Source organism: Cynoglossus semilaevis, chromosome 11, assembly GCF_000523025.1.
Source record: "Cynoglossus semilaevis isolate Cse_v1.0 chromosome 11, Cse_v1.0, whole genome shotgun sequence".
Taxonomy (NCBI): Eukaryota; Metazoa; Chordata; class Actinopteri; order Pleuronectiformes; family Cynoglossidae; genus Cynoglossus; species Cynoglossus semilaevis.
The window spans coordinates 6,673,344-6,691,445 of NC_024317.1; the positions used below are offsets into that span (position 1 = coordinate 6,673,344).

Sequence of the window (18,102 nt, forward strand, 5' to 3'; positions counted from 1 at the left end):
GCAATCAACAAGGCCAAATACTGACAAAATCAAACCACCACAGCAACAGCAAGGAGGAAAACCATCAGCCAGTCCACGGACATAAAAATGAATACAAAATAATAACAGAACAAAACTTACGAGCCTATAATATATAATAAAGCAGGTTTATTTTACTGCCAGTCTGTTACAGTCTCATTTTGTCCTGAGGTTTTAGAAAAAACAAAAACATTTCTCATCATTTCAATTTGGATAGTGGCTCCCAGAAACACTATTATCACACAGTCTCTAACAATAGATTATCATCAATGAAACTACCAGACAAAAACCATATCAACATGACAAAGACAATTAGTGCGGCTTCCATTATGAACCGGATTGTGACGTGCAACACTAACAAATAATAAAGCTTTTAATCACCAGAGAAATTAAGACGAAAATTAATGAAATGTTTTTTCACACTCCTTTGCTTGTTATGTGCTGTCGTGTCTAATTATTAAGAAGCTGCAGGACTGCACGCAGCACGGGGCTCATAACACTGACACCAACTCTGAACATACACTGCAGATTTGCTGTGGATGCAGCTACACTCAAACACATGAACTGCAGTTAGGTCAGTGAAAGCAAATAGAACCACGAGAAAATAAAGTTAAAATGTGCAAATTGCTTCTAGTTTGTCTGGTTCCCAGGTCGCCCCCTACAGGTCAGTTAATCAATGTGCTCTTGTGCTGCACTTGTGGAAAGTGGAGCCCAGCTATAAGGGAAGCCAAAGCATTTGGCCTCAGTGGCCTGTTTCTGTCCTAATGTCACAGACAGCCCACTGTGACTCAGTCAAGTGGGAAGTAATTTCTCAGCAGGATCTCCTCTGGTAAGATGTCAATAACGGCCTCTAACAAGCAGAAAAGTCCTTCAAATACATAATTACTGTATATACAGTGGTATGCAGTGGCTTGAAACAGCCCGACTGTCTGGGCAAGCTCAAGAACAGGCAATAAGAGAATGAGGTTAAGTTTTTGAGGAGGAGAAACATCATATATATATATACATAGATAATCCGACACTCTGTCACGCTGTCGCACTCATTGACTCTCGCTTGGTTATTTTTACCCTCAATATATTTGTTTATATCTATATTTTTGATGTTTAGATGTGGGGGGTTAATAGTATATTTCTGAAAGGAATGAATTGGTTTTTAATTATTTTTAAATGGGAAAATTCGATTTAGATACGAGTGGATTGAGACACGAGTGCCGTTGTGAAACGGATTAAACTGGTATCTTATTTGTATTTCTTGTATGTTTTTAATCATGTTTTATTTATTGTATTCAGAACACTACGAGACTGTCACACCAACAAGTCGTTCCCTTAGGGCCTGACATCTTTAAGAAGTCACTGAACATAAACAGCAACATTCATGAACACATTTCCTGCAATGTCTCAATTGAAACAACAACTACCTCAGGAGTCAATGTTCACAGAATGGCTTCGGTTCACCTTCAAACTGTTGTTCTCAAATGCTGCATTTAAACAGGAGTACAGCATTACACCACCTGGAGAATGTCTAAATGTTAGGATTAGTGGGAAAAAGGCCGATGGAAATTGGTATAAACAGAGCCTTGAACAGAGATGAGTAGGTATTAGTAGGAAACTGCCACAAGAAGGAGGGGGAAAAAGTGTAAATAAATGTATATTCTTGAATGCATATAAAAGTATAATGCATACTGAATAGGCTAAAAAGCAGAAAAAGTTCAGTTTATTTTATTTAACTTAAGAAGTTCCCACTCATCTGTGATTTCAAAAACAGAAGAAAATTCTCTCTTTGCAAATTGTATCTTCAGGATCACATGGATTGCACAGGGATTCTGTCCATACAACATGTTATGTGCAGAAATCCATTCATTCATTTTTTCTGCTGGGCCTTGCAGGGTCTTTACTGTCTGTATGTTGTATTTAATATATATTTTACGATGTGGCTTTAGCTCTGCCTGTCATTAATAATTCAGTAAAAGTTCAGAAGCTCTTGACTTTTTGCAGCGTGTTGAAAGATGAATGAAGGCACTGTAGGAGAGCTGTCCTTTCAGCACCACGGCTCGGCACAAGTTGGCAATGAAATTTTGTGGCTGTGACAATGATTTTTTTACTTCTTGCCCCCCCCCCAAAGTTTCTTTATAAAAAGTTTCAGTATAGGCTGAGTGCCTATGGAGAATATGAAGTGTACTTGGTGTCACATCACAGGACACACACCATAAACTCTGAGCCTTCAGTCGGACTTAAAGTTAACAAGTGATGATGGCGACACTGGAGCACGTCTGATAATTCACTGCAGTGCAAACTGTGCATGTATTTGACATGTCCCCACCTGATAATAGTGGAGTGTAAAACAGCTGGGCCGCTCTGCCTCATGGATACATCATTAAATAAATAAATGAGTTTATGGGGAAAATAAACCAATCAACATCCATATTTTATCACTGTACGTTATGGATTTATTTTAGGACGGTGAAGTATTAAGTAAAATAAACAAAGAAAAAAAATTAACAAGTTACAGTTATGTTTGCCCGGCAACAACAAATATGACTTTTTTTTCCATTAGTTTTGTGCATTTTTTGATATAAAGTCTGTGTAATGTTTTCAATGTTTGTTTGTCTATACTGGGGTGATAGACTGTAAACTAAGCAGACATATTACACACGAACCATGAACAAATTTGGTTCTTAATTCAAGTTGATCTTACTGAAATGAAAACCCTAAATCCCTGACCCTGACCACTTCTGCTCTACTTATTTTAATTGTGTGTTGAAATGCTTCAAACCCACTCGTTGCTTTTTTAAAACAGATCCAGTTTGGATGGTTTAAAGTATACGTCTGTGTGTTTCTGAAAACCTGGACAAACAGGAACACAGTCGGAGCTCAGCCGTGTTTCTTCCACACCACCGGCTTGGTAACCTTTTTAAAAGAGAGCGTGAGCTCAACCATCCAGACGCACAACAGTGTGCATCCAAGCAGAGCTTCTCTAACAGAATAAGTGAGTGCACTAACTCTGCCTGAGAGAAAAGTGAATCTGTTTTTCACTGCCGCCAGGACAGAGAGAAGATACAGAGCCCCGCCTGAGACATCCACCTTCTCAATTATCCACTGCTGATTCTACAGAGCCTCAGCCATTTGAGACCTCATTTGACTTTATTACAACAGCCACTAGAGAGAGGGTGCCATTAATCAAACAGAACGGGGGAGGAGTGAGGAGTGCCTGAGAGAAGCACAGAAATGAACTGAAACTGCTGCTGTAATTTTCCTTTTCTGCTGTGACCTGTGAGAAGGAGAGCGACCGAACGTCAATCACAGCTGAGGAGAATCGTCCACTGCATTAATAACAATGATGACACGCATTTCGACAGAGGTGCGTGGCTTATAAACAGGCACTTAGAGGCAGTAATTAGGAGCAGTGGTATTTGAGTGATGGGTCTGATCATTCCATGGGCTTTCATTACTGTATTTTCAACTAAAGTATTGTTCATTCTGTGAAGAGAGAGGCTGTCAAACACACATGTTGGAGGATAATTTTAAAAAATGGCTGAATCTGAGAAGATAAGCTAAACGAAGGTCAGTTCAATGAAACAATGCACGGAACAAATACATTTTTCTCTGATTTCAATCATTAAAATATAACCTGTTCCTGAAAGATAGTGAATATCACCTGAGGCAGGTTAACATAGTAGAATGACAGCAAATCCCCATAATGCTTTGTTTGCCATCAACGCTACTCTGATTTTTTTTTTTTTTTTCCTACTGGAGAGAAATCAATGCTATTTGCCAGTGTAGTCTTCTCCAAATGTTTACCCGGCTGTGCCGAGTGCAGATGCCTTTTCATAACTCGGATTTCCAACCAGATTCAAACTTGTAACCCACTGAAACATCCAAACCAAACCCAGGCTCACACCTGCTTTTGTAAACTGCAGGAATCCTCATCTGTCAGGTGAAACGACAGACACAATAGAATCCACAGTGACACAAAATTGTTTTTCTGACAGATGGCTGCGCTTAGACACAGGATGTGATCGATGCGTCGGCAGGAAGAGGAAATTGAGTTTTGCTCAGAGATATGACACACAACAGTGTCAATACTGGACGTGCTTTAATTAGTCAACAAACATCCTGATGGCACCAAAGTGCAGTGAAGGAACTTCATTTATAAAGGGTTAACAAAGCTGGCTCATCACGTTTCAGCTCCAGAGGAATGGGATTTAAAATGTGACGTAAATATATGAACAAGATTTTGGGATAATTCATGTTTTTCCCAGAAAGCCTGGGTATTGTTAAGAACATGATTTATTGCAGTAAATATTACAACACAAATGTGGAAAAGATATTGATATTAAACAAGTCAAAACACAATATTAACTGACACAGAGTTGATTAGGACATTATTAGATTTGTTCATAAGATAAATCGACTTATGTGCAGATAATCTAACAAATAAGAAATCCAAATATGTTCAACTGAAAGTATCCTCAGCTTCTGGGATTGTGACACTCTTTAACTTGATTATCTACCTTCTGGTGAAAACTGTCATTTCTGTGCTGTCATAATCACCAGTGACATGTGCAGGGAGTTCAACTAAAGTGTAAAATAAATTGTCGCCTGTTGTGCCTGGCTGTTCCTTTTACCTGTTTAAATGAGGTCAACAAGAAGTAGGAGTTGATTAAAACAAATGAATCAAAGCCCAGGGAAAGAAACATTTCACTGAGAAAATGTTATGTTAAATATTATTAGCGTTGTTATCCAGAGGCACGATGTACTGCTGTTTTAGATTAGTGTACATTAGATCTCCATTCCATTGTCATTATTTTCTCTTAATTTCAATTTATGATTCAAATAATTATAAAATAAAAATCTAAAGTTTGAGGAATGTAGTTCAGTTTGAAGTGAGGCCTAATTCTTTGATCAGAAATCAAGATCCGCCCCACAGCTTTGTTTTAGCCTTAAGGGCAAACCTGTTTCTATTTTCCCTGTTTTTATGGAGCCTGGCATCCAGAAAACTTCCGTTTCACTTCACCTAACCCTTTAAACACGAGCTGCCCTGAGCATCACAGCCGTCACTTCTCATCAGAGCGTCAAACTATCAAACCCTTCTCTGACAGCAGTATAAAAGGCTGGAGGAGACAATGGAAACTTGTTCTCCCTTTGTGCCTATTTCCATCTTATTTCCATTTTTGTGAAGACACACTGGTTGTTTTTTTTATTATTATTATTTTAATGGAATAAAAATGTAGTTATGAAAAATTCAACAGCCAAAAGCTCCATGTTGTCCTAATTTTGAAAGGTTTGAAGCCTGAATGGGTTCCAAGAATTCCCATTAAAAAGTGTTTTTGACCAAAGAGAGCTGTTTATTCAGTTGACCACACGACACACACACACAAAGATCACACAAAGGTTGTTGAGTTTTTTTTTTTTTAAACAAAGGACTGAGCATGATTTTTCCTGCTTCAACATCATCAACGAACTGAATTAACAACACAATTACAGTACAGCAAATCTCAGCTGCAGGAGACTGGCACCAGTAAAAGTCTGACCGATTTTAGCAGAAATACACTGGTAGTACAGTGCAGTACTACAGTACTACAGTACTACAGTACTACGCAGTTCATCCCTGGCTCCTGAACCCATTTCCCCCTCCATGTTATCTCAGATCATCTGGTCTATGTTTACTAATACTGGCCGACCAACATTATCGGCCCGATTGCACAGATAAATGAATAAATATTACCAGGTATCACCTATATTGGTATTGGTTGATGTCGGAATGTCAGTTTATCACTATTTATGTTGATATGTCTGTGTAAGTCGTTGTAGTTACTTGTCGTACACTACATGTATCTTACTTTTTCATCCAACTATTTACACCTCCTACGAGGTGATGACCTGGAGAGTGAGGTCTGTTCAGTTTCGCTCCAGTCATGAGCTGGAACACTGTAGTGATGTAACAATATTGATTATGAGCTAAGAGGCTATAAAATAACACTAAGTTGCTTAACAAAGATTCTTTTGTCGTGGCTCTGAATATCTAAAAAATTGCTCCTATTGTACAACGCCATCATAACTTCTGCTGCGGGCAGCAGATCATTTTGTGAGTCCCTGAAGCGCAGGAGATTTACAACCCGCTAACGTGAAATCTATCTCTGCAGCCCAGTTTCATGGATCTCTATGCAGCCCCTGTAAACCCATCAAACATCTGCTTGGCAATATTTAATAGATTCTCCCAGAAGACGGAGAGGCAACTACAGATTTTGGGGAAAACAAACCTTCGAAACTCCATCTGCTTAGACAGAAGTACACAACAAGGATTAGGAGAGTAAGGAGAAAGTGAGGAAGAAGAGAGTAGGTAGGAAGTGCAGAAGCACAGCAGTGGTAATTATGATCCATTAGTTTACAACCCCCGCACAAGAAAGTACTACATAATAAAGTACTTTATGATCCTAGTTTTTCAGTTTGTGTTTGTCCGTGTGAAGATAAATGACACGGTGAATCAGAGCCGTGGGAGCCAATCAGCTATGAATAGATTCTTAGCTCTCAAAGAATTAACTCCGGCTCATGGCTCTTCCTAATCTGGGCCACAGTAACGACACTGCACAAGCACAAGAACTCACAAGAACTGACACTGAATGAATGCTGAAAAACAATAACATTTATGGTTTAGGTTAGTTTCCTGAGTGTGACTTCAACTGTGATGTGATGCATTTTGCATATTTAATGCTGCCATCTTGTCTTTTTCCCGAAAAAGCAGCACAAAACATGGTTTGTGATAAAAGTTAGTGATTGGTTTGGAAATGAGAGAATCAATGATTTATGACAGTAAATGGTTTTTACAGCCTGGTTCTTCTCCTCATTTGACCTAAACATGTATGAAGGCTTAAGGCCTGGGAAGGTCATCGTTTACATTTCAATTTGTAGCCAAAGTGAAGAGTGAAGAGTGAAGAGTGAAGAGTGAAGAGTGCTGCTTATCCAGTTCTATACAACACTACATGTTAGGGCGGCTGGTCAGCTGCATTACTGCAGTTATAAATAGATACTCTTACTCCTTCAGCCTCAAGAGACGCCTGTGGATCACATTTATTATTTCAATACACCCTGTGTGTGTGTGTGTGTGTGTGTGCTGTATGTTTTTTCCTATTTGTTTTCCTTTGTGAAGCAGATCAACATCCGCCCTGACCTTCAGGACCACTCGTCTTCATGTCTACCTAACCTGACACTCACCTACAGAGCATTTTGACTTAAGGACTAGACATTAGATGTTAGTGTGAACATGACTCCTGTGTGTGTGTTTGTGATCTTGGTATAGCTTTCTTAAAGAAACTACTATTGTTGTGCGAATACCTTTGCTGGTCCCCACCGAGTGACAGAACATGTGTGTGTGTGAAACAGAGTTGGAAGATAAATGCCTTTTTGTTGGAGAGAGGAAGATGCCAACAGAGAGAGTTGTTTTTATCGCCGACTTAAAGAAACAAAAGGAAGCAGTGAAAGAAACACACCGGCCTCTGCAGTCCACTGATCCACACATCCATCAGTACAACCTGCTCTAGGTGGGGAAAAAAAGCAATGCAGATCCAGAAAGGGTTTCCGAACCCTTTCTGGATTGTATGCATTGCTTTTTTAGAAGCCAACCTAGGGCCGAGAACCTTATCTTGACACATTCACAGCTTTGGCTCAGAAATGGTGCATGAGCATTGGTTAAATTTTCAATGTTCCTTTTCTTGTTAAAGCACAACTATGTCCGACTGGAACTAACCGAGCCCTGGTTCATCATCTGGTCTGACACCACATAATCAACGCTCCGCTTCAACAGTGTAATTCTGTGACAGAAATCAATTATTTTTGGCCCAAATTATGAACTACATCTCAGGGTACATTTTAGTGCCAAGGCTGAGGCAAAGTGATTAAAAACTGCTCGCTTCAAACTTCTTATCTTACATCTTGCCTGAGAATAGGAAGAGCTTTTTAAAAGTGACACCCACTGCCTTCATATTTTAAAACAAATTAATCAGGGACAAGGGTGGAAAGCAATGTAAAACTCCAAGGATCATTAAACTAAGACTAGAAAAGGATCAGTTTTCTTACAAGAGAGGCCAAAAATTCACAAGAGCTGAATGAGGTAAAGACTTTTTTATGCATGGACTGGTTGCCAGTAAATTTACATAAACTATACCATGGCAGGGGAGAATAATGAGATACAGTGAAGCCTGGCTTACTGAAAGTCAAGGTTAGAAATAGATGGTAACCATACCAACTCAAAGGAACGAGTGGTTCCCTGACAGGTAAGTAAACAGAGGAATAAAGAGCTCTGAGATATGAGACAGAAAATTGGTGAGGACTCTTATTAAAAAAATAGAAACAGGAAGACAATTTCCATGGGGGGGAAATAATATTTTTCTATTTCCAAAGCTGCAGTAGTAAAATTCTGAACACGTAGGTTGAAGGAAAAATTTGTACGCAGATATTTCTCAGGTGTTTTAGACATGATTTGGTTGTCGTGTGATTTACAGCTGTTGATTGAAACTGATGTGGAGGATCCAAAGGTGTCAACAGATTACACTGCATCTCTGTGACAAATAATGAGTGTTTTTAATAAAACAAAAAATGAAAAAGTGAAGGCAGAAAAAAAATGGTGCACACAGTCTGTGACAGGTGTGATGACGACGAGAACACGCATACAAAAAAAATGTTGTGGGCAATTAACTAAATCTGTATGATATACAAAAAAATGGTATGACCTTCAAGCTCAGGCCTCTCATTCAGACAACAGTGCTGCTCTGTGTGTCCTTCACTTGACAATCTGCAGGCTCAGTCGAATTTAATTAGCTAAGAATTAAAAAAAGATTAACTTCAACAATACTAATTTCCCTTTCTCCCCCCACGTTATTTTTTTCCTGCGTACAACTGAGCTAGAACTGAAGTAAACAAAATACTCTGGACCAGACATGGCAGGAGGCCACGGCACACAGCCTCTGCGCCCAGCGGGGCTTCTCAGTTGCTCAGTAAGTTGCAGATCAGCCCACAGTTTGTCACTTAGGACGAGTGCAGACTTCTCCTTTTTATTGCTTGTTTTTAGCAGGCAATTTAACAGGTGATTTAGGTTTATATTTAAAGGCTAACAGCAAAATAGAGGTAGTATCAGGTCTAGGCATTTATTCTTTAATCTCTACAGTACAACAGCAATAAACCTCAAAAGAGAACAAACCCTGACGGAGAACAAAGACAGTTTGCCAAAATCAACAACTGGTGCCGGCACCAACAAGGTGTAGCAAATGAGCTGGTAGACTGTGGAGAACCAGTCCTGTGTGATGCAAGAGTTTCTTTATCTGTCATTAGAAAAAGACTTGGAGCACAGAGTGAAAAGCAGCAGAAACAATGCTGTGATAACTGTGAAGAATCAGACAGACCAGAGCAGTGGAGATAACACACAGATACAAACACAAAGTCATCCATCCAAATGATACAGAGAGACAAGTGTGAAAAGGAGCGATGTATATTTCATGGCTAAGGCGTTCTCTGGAATGCTCCCATAAGAATATGGTACGTCTACCTGAAGAATGGTCAGCTCCAAAATACTGAACACACTGCTTGATTAAAAAAAGTATCAAATGGAAGATTAAAACAATCGATTTGATATTATTATAATCACATATCCTAATTTTCATACATATTTATACATATATTTGCTAAGACTAAAACAGCGCGTTTGGAATTTGTGAAAGCAACTCTCATCGTGTAGAGAGATTTACAAATGGACCAGAATATCATTCAAATCCTGAAATGGCAATGAAATATGTGAACTGATATAGTTCTCCTCACACCTCTGAGGCCGAAGCACAACTGCTATGATCCTTGAACAACAACTTCTCTATGGTGGACAATCCCCCACAGGAGCCGTGGGCACTGCAGGAGGACGCGCCGAGGTCGTGTTGTCAGGCTTTGTTTGGTGTCAGACCCAGCTGAGAGTCCCGCCTGTGCATACACACACACACAGAGGCATATCATCACACCTGACATTTAGGAAAATATATTTCAGACGTAAGAACAACGAGCAGCTCCACCGCTGCACGTTGAGTTACTCTGAGTTTTAGCCCAAATGTTTGAATCGTAGTCACAGGAAACTAATGAGCAGAGCATTATTTCTAGCTCGTCCACAGCGGTCCCCTGGGTGTGTCCTTCAACCACCATCTGCTGCAGCACAGCTTCTCTGTGGGTTCTGGAGAACTGTGGTGATAAGGGTCAGTTTCAGGACGGGGCGCCTGTGTACCGTGGTGGAACGGGGACCACCTCAGGAGCGTCTAATAAGCAGTAGAAGAACTATGACTAATTAAAGCAGGAGTAACTAAAAGTTTCCTTCTTGGATGAGTTATAAAGTACTGGGCATCATAAGGAAGGAGGGAGGAAGGAAAGTAAACTCCTTATCATTGTGACACAGCTGACCACTGCACACAACCAGATGTGACCTCTGCTTTAACCCATCACCAAAGTGAACAGTGGGCAGCAGTGTGTGTGTGGACGGAGCCAGGTACAGAGCACCTCAGCTGGTGGACTCGAAACTCAACTTTAATAATAATAATAATAATGCATTCTTACAACATTACTATCTCTATCTCTATTGTTTTATTGGTTTTTAGGAGGACTTCAGGCCTGAATGGTGGGAAGACCAAGACATGTGGGTCGAAGCGTGGTTTCCAGGTCAAAGGTCATTGCACTTTTTCAAATAGGAAGTGTAAAACTTAAATTCATGATAAAACTGGATACAGACAATCACAGCTGCTCTCTGTCATGGATAAAAATAAATATAATATTGTATGATATAATTATTGACCAAGCGTTAAATGATAACTTATTTTTTGGATGATGATGGCTTTGATCATGGCTTAAGACCCATGTTGTGCAGATGACGGGTTAATTACACCTCCTGCTTACCTGTCAAATATTCATGAGTGACAAACACTATCTCACATCACCCACAATGAAAGTGTAAGTGCGATAACACGGCACAACTCTACAGAAGGAAGGAAGCTGAAATACTCGCTGTATCTCTCGCAGTCGTTTCTGTTTTAGTGTAAAAATTAAAAACGCCACCTTAATGTAAAAGAGCAGTCTCTGCAGCGTCTGTTTGAATGAGTTTCTATGAAAATATTTATGGCAAGTGAATTTGAATTTGTGTGGTAAAATATGCATTTGAAGCCCGTGGGGACAGAGGCGTGTACAATGTGAAGCAGCCATGAAAAGAACGGCTTCCTTTGATGTCGGGATGAAACAAGTGCATGTTTGACGGAAGTGTTCCATTTACTTTTTCTCACTGTCACAGAAACTCTCTCTCTCTCACCCTCTCTCTCTCTCTCTCTCGCCCTATTTCTATCTCAAGGAACACACAGGGACACACTTGTGCAGATGGCCTGGAGATGAAATGTGTAAAACACTGATTGTCCTTTGGCTGCAAATCACTTAGAAGCTTCAAAGACCCAACTGCTGTAGCTTCTATTTGTTGATGATTTAAAATCAAGCTGGTTCTAGAAAGCTTTTTCACACAGAAGATATTTGTGCCATGTTGCCAGAGTACTTCTTATGACCGTCATATACAGCTGATTTAATTGGTTTTCACTTCCTCACCCTCGGACTCTTCATCATCAGGAATCGCAAGAGATCAAAGATAAGAGGGTCGAAGCTCCCTTTTAGCTGCTTTTGTAATGACAATTTAAACTGGAAAGAAAGTAACTGATAGGTCGCATTTGCAATCAACCACTAATTTAGCCAGGTAATATCTTTGTCTTTTATGTGACAGGCGCTTTGTTTACTGCCTTGATTCATCAACTGTCAATGGCTTTTCAAAGGGTAAAGGGCAGATGAAGAAAATCCCCCGGGTCCCATCGATCAATCGGTGCAAACTGGTCCCAAACAAATCCATCTCAGTTCCCAACTCAACAACTGACAAACAACCAATTAAACAGAGGGTCCAAAGGACCCCCGGTCTGCATGTCTCTGGACGCTGGAGGAAGAGCTGTGGTTTTTTCTGTCAATTATTATTCACTGGGATCCATAAATATGACACACTTAAAATCTCCTCATAGACCATGAGTGGCCCCTGTATGTTCCTCCAGGTAACAGAATGACCAATATTAAAATACAAAAGCACAGACCAGTTCAGTTAAGTTTAAAAGCCTTAAAAGCCAAAGCCACACTAAACAAGTACTTAGCATTTAAACAAAATCTCCACACACACACACACACACACAGAGAGTGCAGTGTTGTGTTGTTTTTTTTAATGCAGATTAAAAGAACTACCGATAACAATAGAGGGAGCCCAAGTACCATTCAGTGGTACGCTTACCATAGTTTGAGAACAAATAGCGGCAGGTCTATCTGAGACGAGCTCATTTTGAATGTCTGAACAGATTTCCACGTCTCTCTTTCTTCCTGGTTCTAACCTCTTTTCCTGTAATGAATGCTGCATTTGCATAATTAAATAGATTCACTCCTGGAAGATTAAAGTCGTCACAAGTATCCTCGAGAGAGAAGGAAACCAAAATGTTTTTTTGTTTATCTATAATCAATCAAGGTGAGGGGTTTACCATAAACAGTTTAGGAAATATTAAAATCTTTTACCGCAAAAGATGTTTTAACTTGTGCCACAAATTATTAACATTTTGACAACTCGGAGCTGCGAGAGATGAAATGAGAAGCTGAAACAAACAAATGATATGAATACATTCTCCACTGGTCCAGAACAGCTCAGACAAATGCCTTGACATTTCACAGCAATTGAATATGAATCACTCTTCATTGGGAAATGATGGAAAAACACTGCAAACAAATCTACAGAGACAACACAGCCCACGGTGTTTGTGTGTGAGAGCGTCCGTGTACATGTGTACGTGTGTGTGTTAGTGTGTGTGTGCGTTATCATGAGGTAAATTCCCTCAGTAACTGAATTGTTCACAGAAAAATTTGGGGCATGTTTTTGTCTGCACTTGGGGCTGCAGTGTAGTAGGAAGTGCTGATGTCTATAACAAAAGGGTTGTGGGTTTGATCCCGACGTTCGAACCTGCAGTTCTCATCATATATTTGTAGTTAATGTATAAAACTAAGGCACAAGATTGGATGCGGAGTACAGCCCCATCATTTAAGGGGTGCTCAGCGCTATTGTAATCTGTGTAACATTACTTTGAAAGAAAAAAACAAAACAAAACTAGCTCACATGTTTACACCTCACTCCAAGGAGAATACTTAATGTTGTCTTAAATAAAAATGGAAACACAGTAGAACCTGGCTGCAAAACAATTTCCTTCCTCAGGATCACGGTATGAGTGAGAAAAACGCTGCAGCCAGATGTTTATATCTGCCTGCTGCACGTCTGCTTCCACGCTGCATCCAGCTGTCAGTGACTCCTGTGTTACACTCAGCGCCTGTCATGTTACATTTGAATGGCAGCTCCATTTACAAAGCCATGTATGTATTTGTATTCACACTATACACTGCAGTCAGTGATGTAATGCAGTCAGATTTACCTCAGATTCTCAGATAAAGCACTAACTATCTGAAATAACCCAGGGTAACATGAAGTGTGGAAATGTATTCACTGGAGGGAAAAGAAATTGACTAATAAAACTAATAAAAAGTGATTCTTCCAGCATGGAACACGGTGAGTTTACAGCAGGACATGAATCCCAGTGTTCCTCTTATGGTTCTCCGCTGCAACAGACATAAAACCCAACAGATAAATCGAAGCAAATGCAACATTTAAATGTTTTCACTCTCACTGCCTGGAGATTGATGATAACGGTGACGGTGGGTGAAAGACTGATAAAAGGAGAGCTCCATTAACACTGGGCTTTTATTCCCAGCTAATGAGCGAGCGCGGTCCTGGAGACACGCATCAATTCCGATAGTGTTAATGCACACTTTCTAGTCTTCAAGGACTGCTAAAGAAAACACCTGTGGGGAATGTTTCCTCATCCTTGGCCTTTTCTTTTCCTCTGTCAGATCAGTGTTTGTTTGTTTGTTTGTTTGTTTTGACACGTGCTGCTTCTTCTTTTTCATTTCCAATCCTAAGTCTTCTGTCGCACCAAATAAGTTTCTTTGTGCTGAATTCTTTTTTCAACCTCAACCGGACACATTTTTACACTTCTACAGCATTTCATTAAAAAATAAGCAGAACTGACAAATAACCATTTCATCAGCCTCCAAAGTCATTTTCTTGCTTCTGGAGCCACTGCTCACCACTGTTTTGTCGATTATAATCAAAATAAGCACTAATTTTTTTACTTACCCCAGTGGTTTCTCCAGTCGACTTGCTGGTGATCCAACAATTTCTCCGAGTGTACAAAACATCTGACCCAGAAAGTCCTGAGAAAGGGGGGTAACAGAGAGGAAGAAAGAGAGAGAAAAAAAGTTAGAAAGGTGAAGAAACTCTTAATTGAATTCACGTGGAATTCATCGTGTTTGAAAGCTAATACTGGTTTGCTTTCACTCCTTCAGTTTAGTCAAAGTGTAAAACTGAAAGAAATGGTAGGATTTGGTGCAAGAACTTTATTCTAAATTCCCAATGAGGGTAGATGATGAAATGTCAGCTAAAAATTCCAGAAAGTCCAGTTTTTTTCTTACATCCAGACTCATGAGGAAACCACAACATGGATGACTGGGAACCTTCACAGACTCAGTCAGGACCATGTGAGCAGACGGCGGAACCCGTCAGGTGTGGAGCACTTACTCTCCTGCTCTCCTCCTCCACCCGGCAGTCAGTGTGAGCTCCTTAACAGCCATTACACTTTTCAAGCACTCTGTTGAACCGTCGCCATGGTTGTGAGGGGATTTATGGTGAGCAGTGGTTTAACAGGTTTTCAGGGTTTAAAGCAGTGAGTCCCAAAGAGTCTCAAGAACCTAATGTTCTATTAGACACCAGGTTACAATCCAGCTGTTGGCCCCGAGGTGACATGGATTCTGTGCCTTCTTCTTGAGCCACAGCACGAGGTTGTGCAGGAGCAAACAAAATGGCAGCTGAAGTGAAGTCAAAATTGCCTCTTATTAAAGGCAGTCAAATCTTCTCTGCTACAGTTTTTTTTTGTACTTTAAAAAAAAATGCAAATCTTCTCTGCTACAGTTTTTTTTTTGTACTTTAAAAAAAAAAATTTTTTTACATGTTCTTATGATTAAATGTGCTTTGAAATTCAAGAATGTTCTAAAGGTTCTCTGTATGAAGGTCCTATAGAGATGCAAAGCACGCTACGATATGTACCACATACTGTATGGATTCAATGTTGAAGAACTGTGCATTATTAATACGAAGATAGAGAACAAATGGAATCAGCAACAGAAAGTTCTTTGAACAATTTGCATACAGAGTGTTACACTTAAATATAAGCTATTATATATATTTATATCTTTATAATCTGATCATTACTTTTTTAAATTCTTAACTTCTTTGCAGTTGTAGATTAATAGTTGTGTTTTTACACATCATAGGCTTTAATATAACATACACATATAGAACTTCTTTCAGTTTATGCATTAATTAGTGCAATCATTTGGCCGAGATTCGACAGCGTGTACCCTTCCTGATGAAAAGCCCAGCCACCGGGGATCACTCACTTCATTAATTAATCCCAAAACACTACATTTACAGGACATTATGTCTTGGTTGGACCAATAGAATCATGACCCACATTAGGACTGCAACCTTCTTTTTGGGAACCACTGATTTAATACAGGAAGGAACTAAGTGAGCAAATGGAGAGAAAAATAAAGCAAAATGAAAGAAACAAGATTGAAAACCACGTAGGGCATGGATGTAAAACCTTGTTTTGCCACTTGTTTGTAACACTTTTAACTGAAGGTCATGTCTTAGTATTGATCAATTTTTTTAATAGACCTGGTTTGTCTGACAAATCTTACAAACGTAAACCACTTATCTTTGATTCCAGCCCTGTCTGAACTAATCACAGCTAGAATGAGGGGGAAATCCAAGCTCGAGCAAGGTTTTACATACTAAATAATTCAGCACTGGGCTACTGTGTGCTTCGGAGCCTCTCTGCTCTGATATGTCCAATTTCAACATCAAAGACTCTAGAACATATTCCTTTTTATCTTCAAAAGCACATCAATGTTTGGGAATTTTGATTGTTGTGGATTTCTCAGGGATCATCAGCGGCACAGATAGCTTACTCCGGGCTGTTTATTGTTTCAGTGGGATCAGTGACACCGTCCTTCTCTCTGGTAGAAGGATGTGTGAAGTGAGAGCGACCATGCAGTGTCAGAAGTGAGAGAGATTCTGGGACCTACGTTGAGTTCTGCAGGCTTCCAGAAAGGTTGGGCGGCAGCAGCAACAACAACAACGACAACAACAGTAACAAACAGAGCACATCATATACCGAGAACACAGCACTGTACCCAAACCTAACAACCTTAGAACAAAGGAAGAACAACACCTGATGCAAAAACAAAAAGACAAATAAAAGCATTTAGAGAAAACAAAAACAAAGGGGATGAAAAAATGCAAACCCTTATCATCTAAACACTTCAAATAATCACTATGATTGATTATTTTAAGATGGAAAATAATGCTTGTGGTCTTAAGAGTTTCCATCCTGAAAAACATTATGAAACAATAACTGGTCATGCACAATGCAGCTGAATGCATCATTATACTGGAAACTAATTGACGAAGCATTGTGTTTTTGAACGGCAACCTAATGTGACATGCCTATCAATGCCATGACACGTTGATAGGCAACTAGGGCTGCAAGTAACAATCCTCATCAATAATCTTATGTTGTTATTTGAATTTCTGAATTGAATTTTCTTTGACTTGTCACAAATCACAGGAAATTTCATCTGTCATCTGCTACCGATTGCAGCCTTAGCCACAGGGCTAGTGAAAAAATTAGATGTACAAATACAGAACGGAAATCAGTTACATAAAAAAAAGTTATAGTCCATACATTAAAGATTTAATTTCCATACAGCTATAAACAGACTAATAATAAAGAGGGTTTGCTTTATTTCATCATGCAAAATCCATGCAGCAGCCACCAGCCAAAATGAAGACAATTACAGTTTCAATGATAGTTTCCAGTGGCTTAGTAATTAAACCTGCATCTACTCACGTGTTTGGACAGATCTGGACTTTTGGAGTCCATGTCATACCTGAATGGAAAGAGGGAAAAGAGACTTTGTTTTCCTTTCTGAGGAATACCAAGTTATGATCTTGTAATTAAAGTTTGACTGGGTTTTTGAAATGTTATTAATTATTTTGGTTTGGTGATACTGTTGTGTAACACCAACAGAACTGAGGACTACCGGGGATCAAAACCAGAACATTTTCTGTCAAACCTTAAAATGTAAAACATTAACAAGAAAAACTATTTGGGATGATTTAAAAAAAAAAACAAATCCATATTTTTAAGCACAATAAGACAAATAATTCTCACTAAATCCACTTATGGATAACAATCCAAAGACTTGGAAAGAAGAACTCCTACATTTGATTTGGTTCAACTATCTGACATACAAGTCAGGTGACCTCTACTTTGTATTAAAACACCAGAAATGTTCAAGGATGATGATCGTGTTCTTTCTTTGAAAAGAGCTGACGTTTGAAGAGCTGTCCTTGGTGCTGAAATCAGAGCCTAGATACATTTTGAACGATAGCAGAATCACATGATTCCTTTCATTTATCACACTGTACATTTACGCACACATATACACATAACACAATGTGGCCACTGTATGTAACACATCATCCTGCAGGGCAGTGATCTCTTCCATAAGCACCAGGAGAGCAAGGGCATTTCGGTTTAATTTTTTTGGTCATGTCAATTATAAATCATATTTAGAAATGCTTTTGTGTATTTAATTACATATTTACTTATTTTCTGTTGGCCTCATTTTGGATTTCCAGTCACATACGTAAGCAGCATATACCCCAGAGTCACAGTGAGGACAGGGGAGCAGGGAAAAGGAAATGCAAGAATAGGTGTTCACTCACAAGTCAAAACGAAGGTTCTGCTTCTCTTCAAAAAAATAATCCAAGATGTACTTTCTTACAAAGTCGGGGTTAAGGGTGTTGTCTATCACCTCTGTTCTGCCAAACTG

At 39.4% G+C, this 18,102-nt stretch overlaps 1 protein-coding gene across 1 annotated transcript in view; it reads right to left on the reverse strand.

Moving 5' to 3' along the window:
* cpne5b (copine Vb) overlaps positions 1-18,102 on the reverse strand; it is an 86,639-nt gene that overhangs the window by 39,031 nt on the left and 29,506 nt on the right. Inside the window, exons 5-7 of the mRNA XM_017036922.2 lie at positions 17,996-18,099; positions 17,115-17,154; positions 14,282-14,358 (exon numbers count right to left, since the gene is read on the reverse strand). Coding sequence (XP_016892411.2) covers positions 14,282-14,358; positions 17,115-17,154; positions 17,996-18,099 — 221 coding nt within the window. The remainder of the gene's footprint in view (positions 1-14,281; positions 14,359-17,114; positions 17,155-17,995; positions 18,100-18,102) is intronic.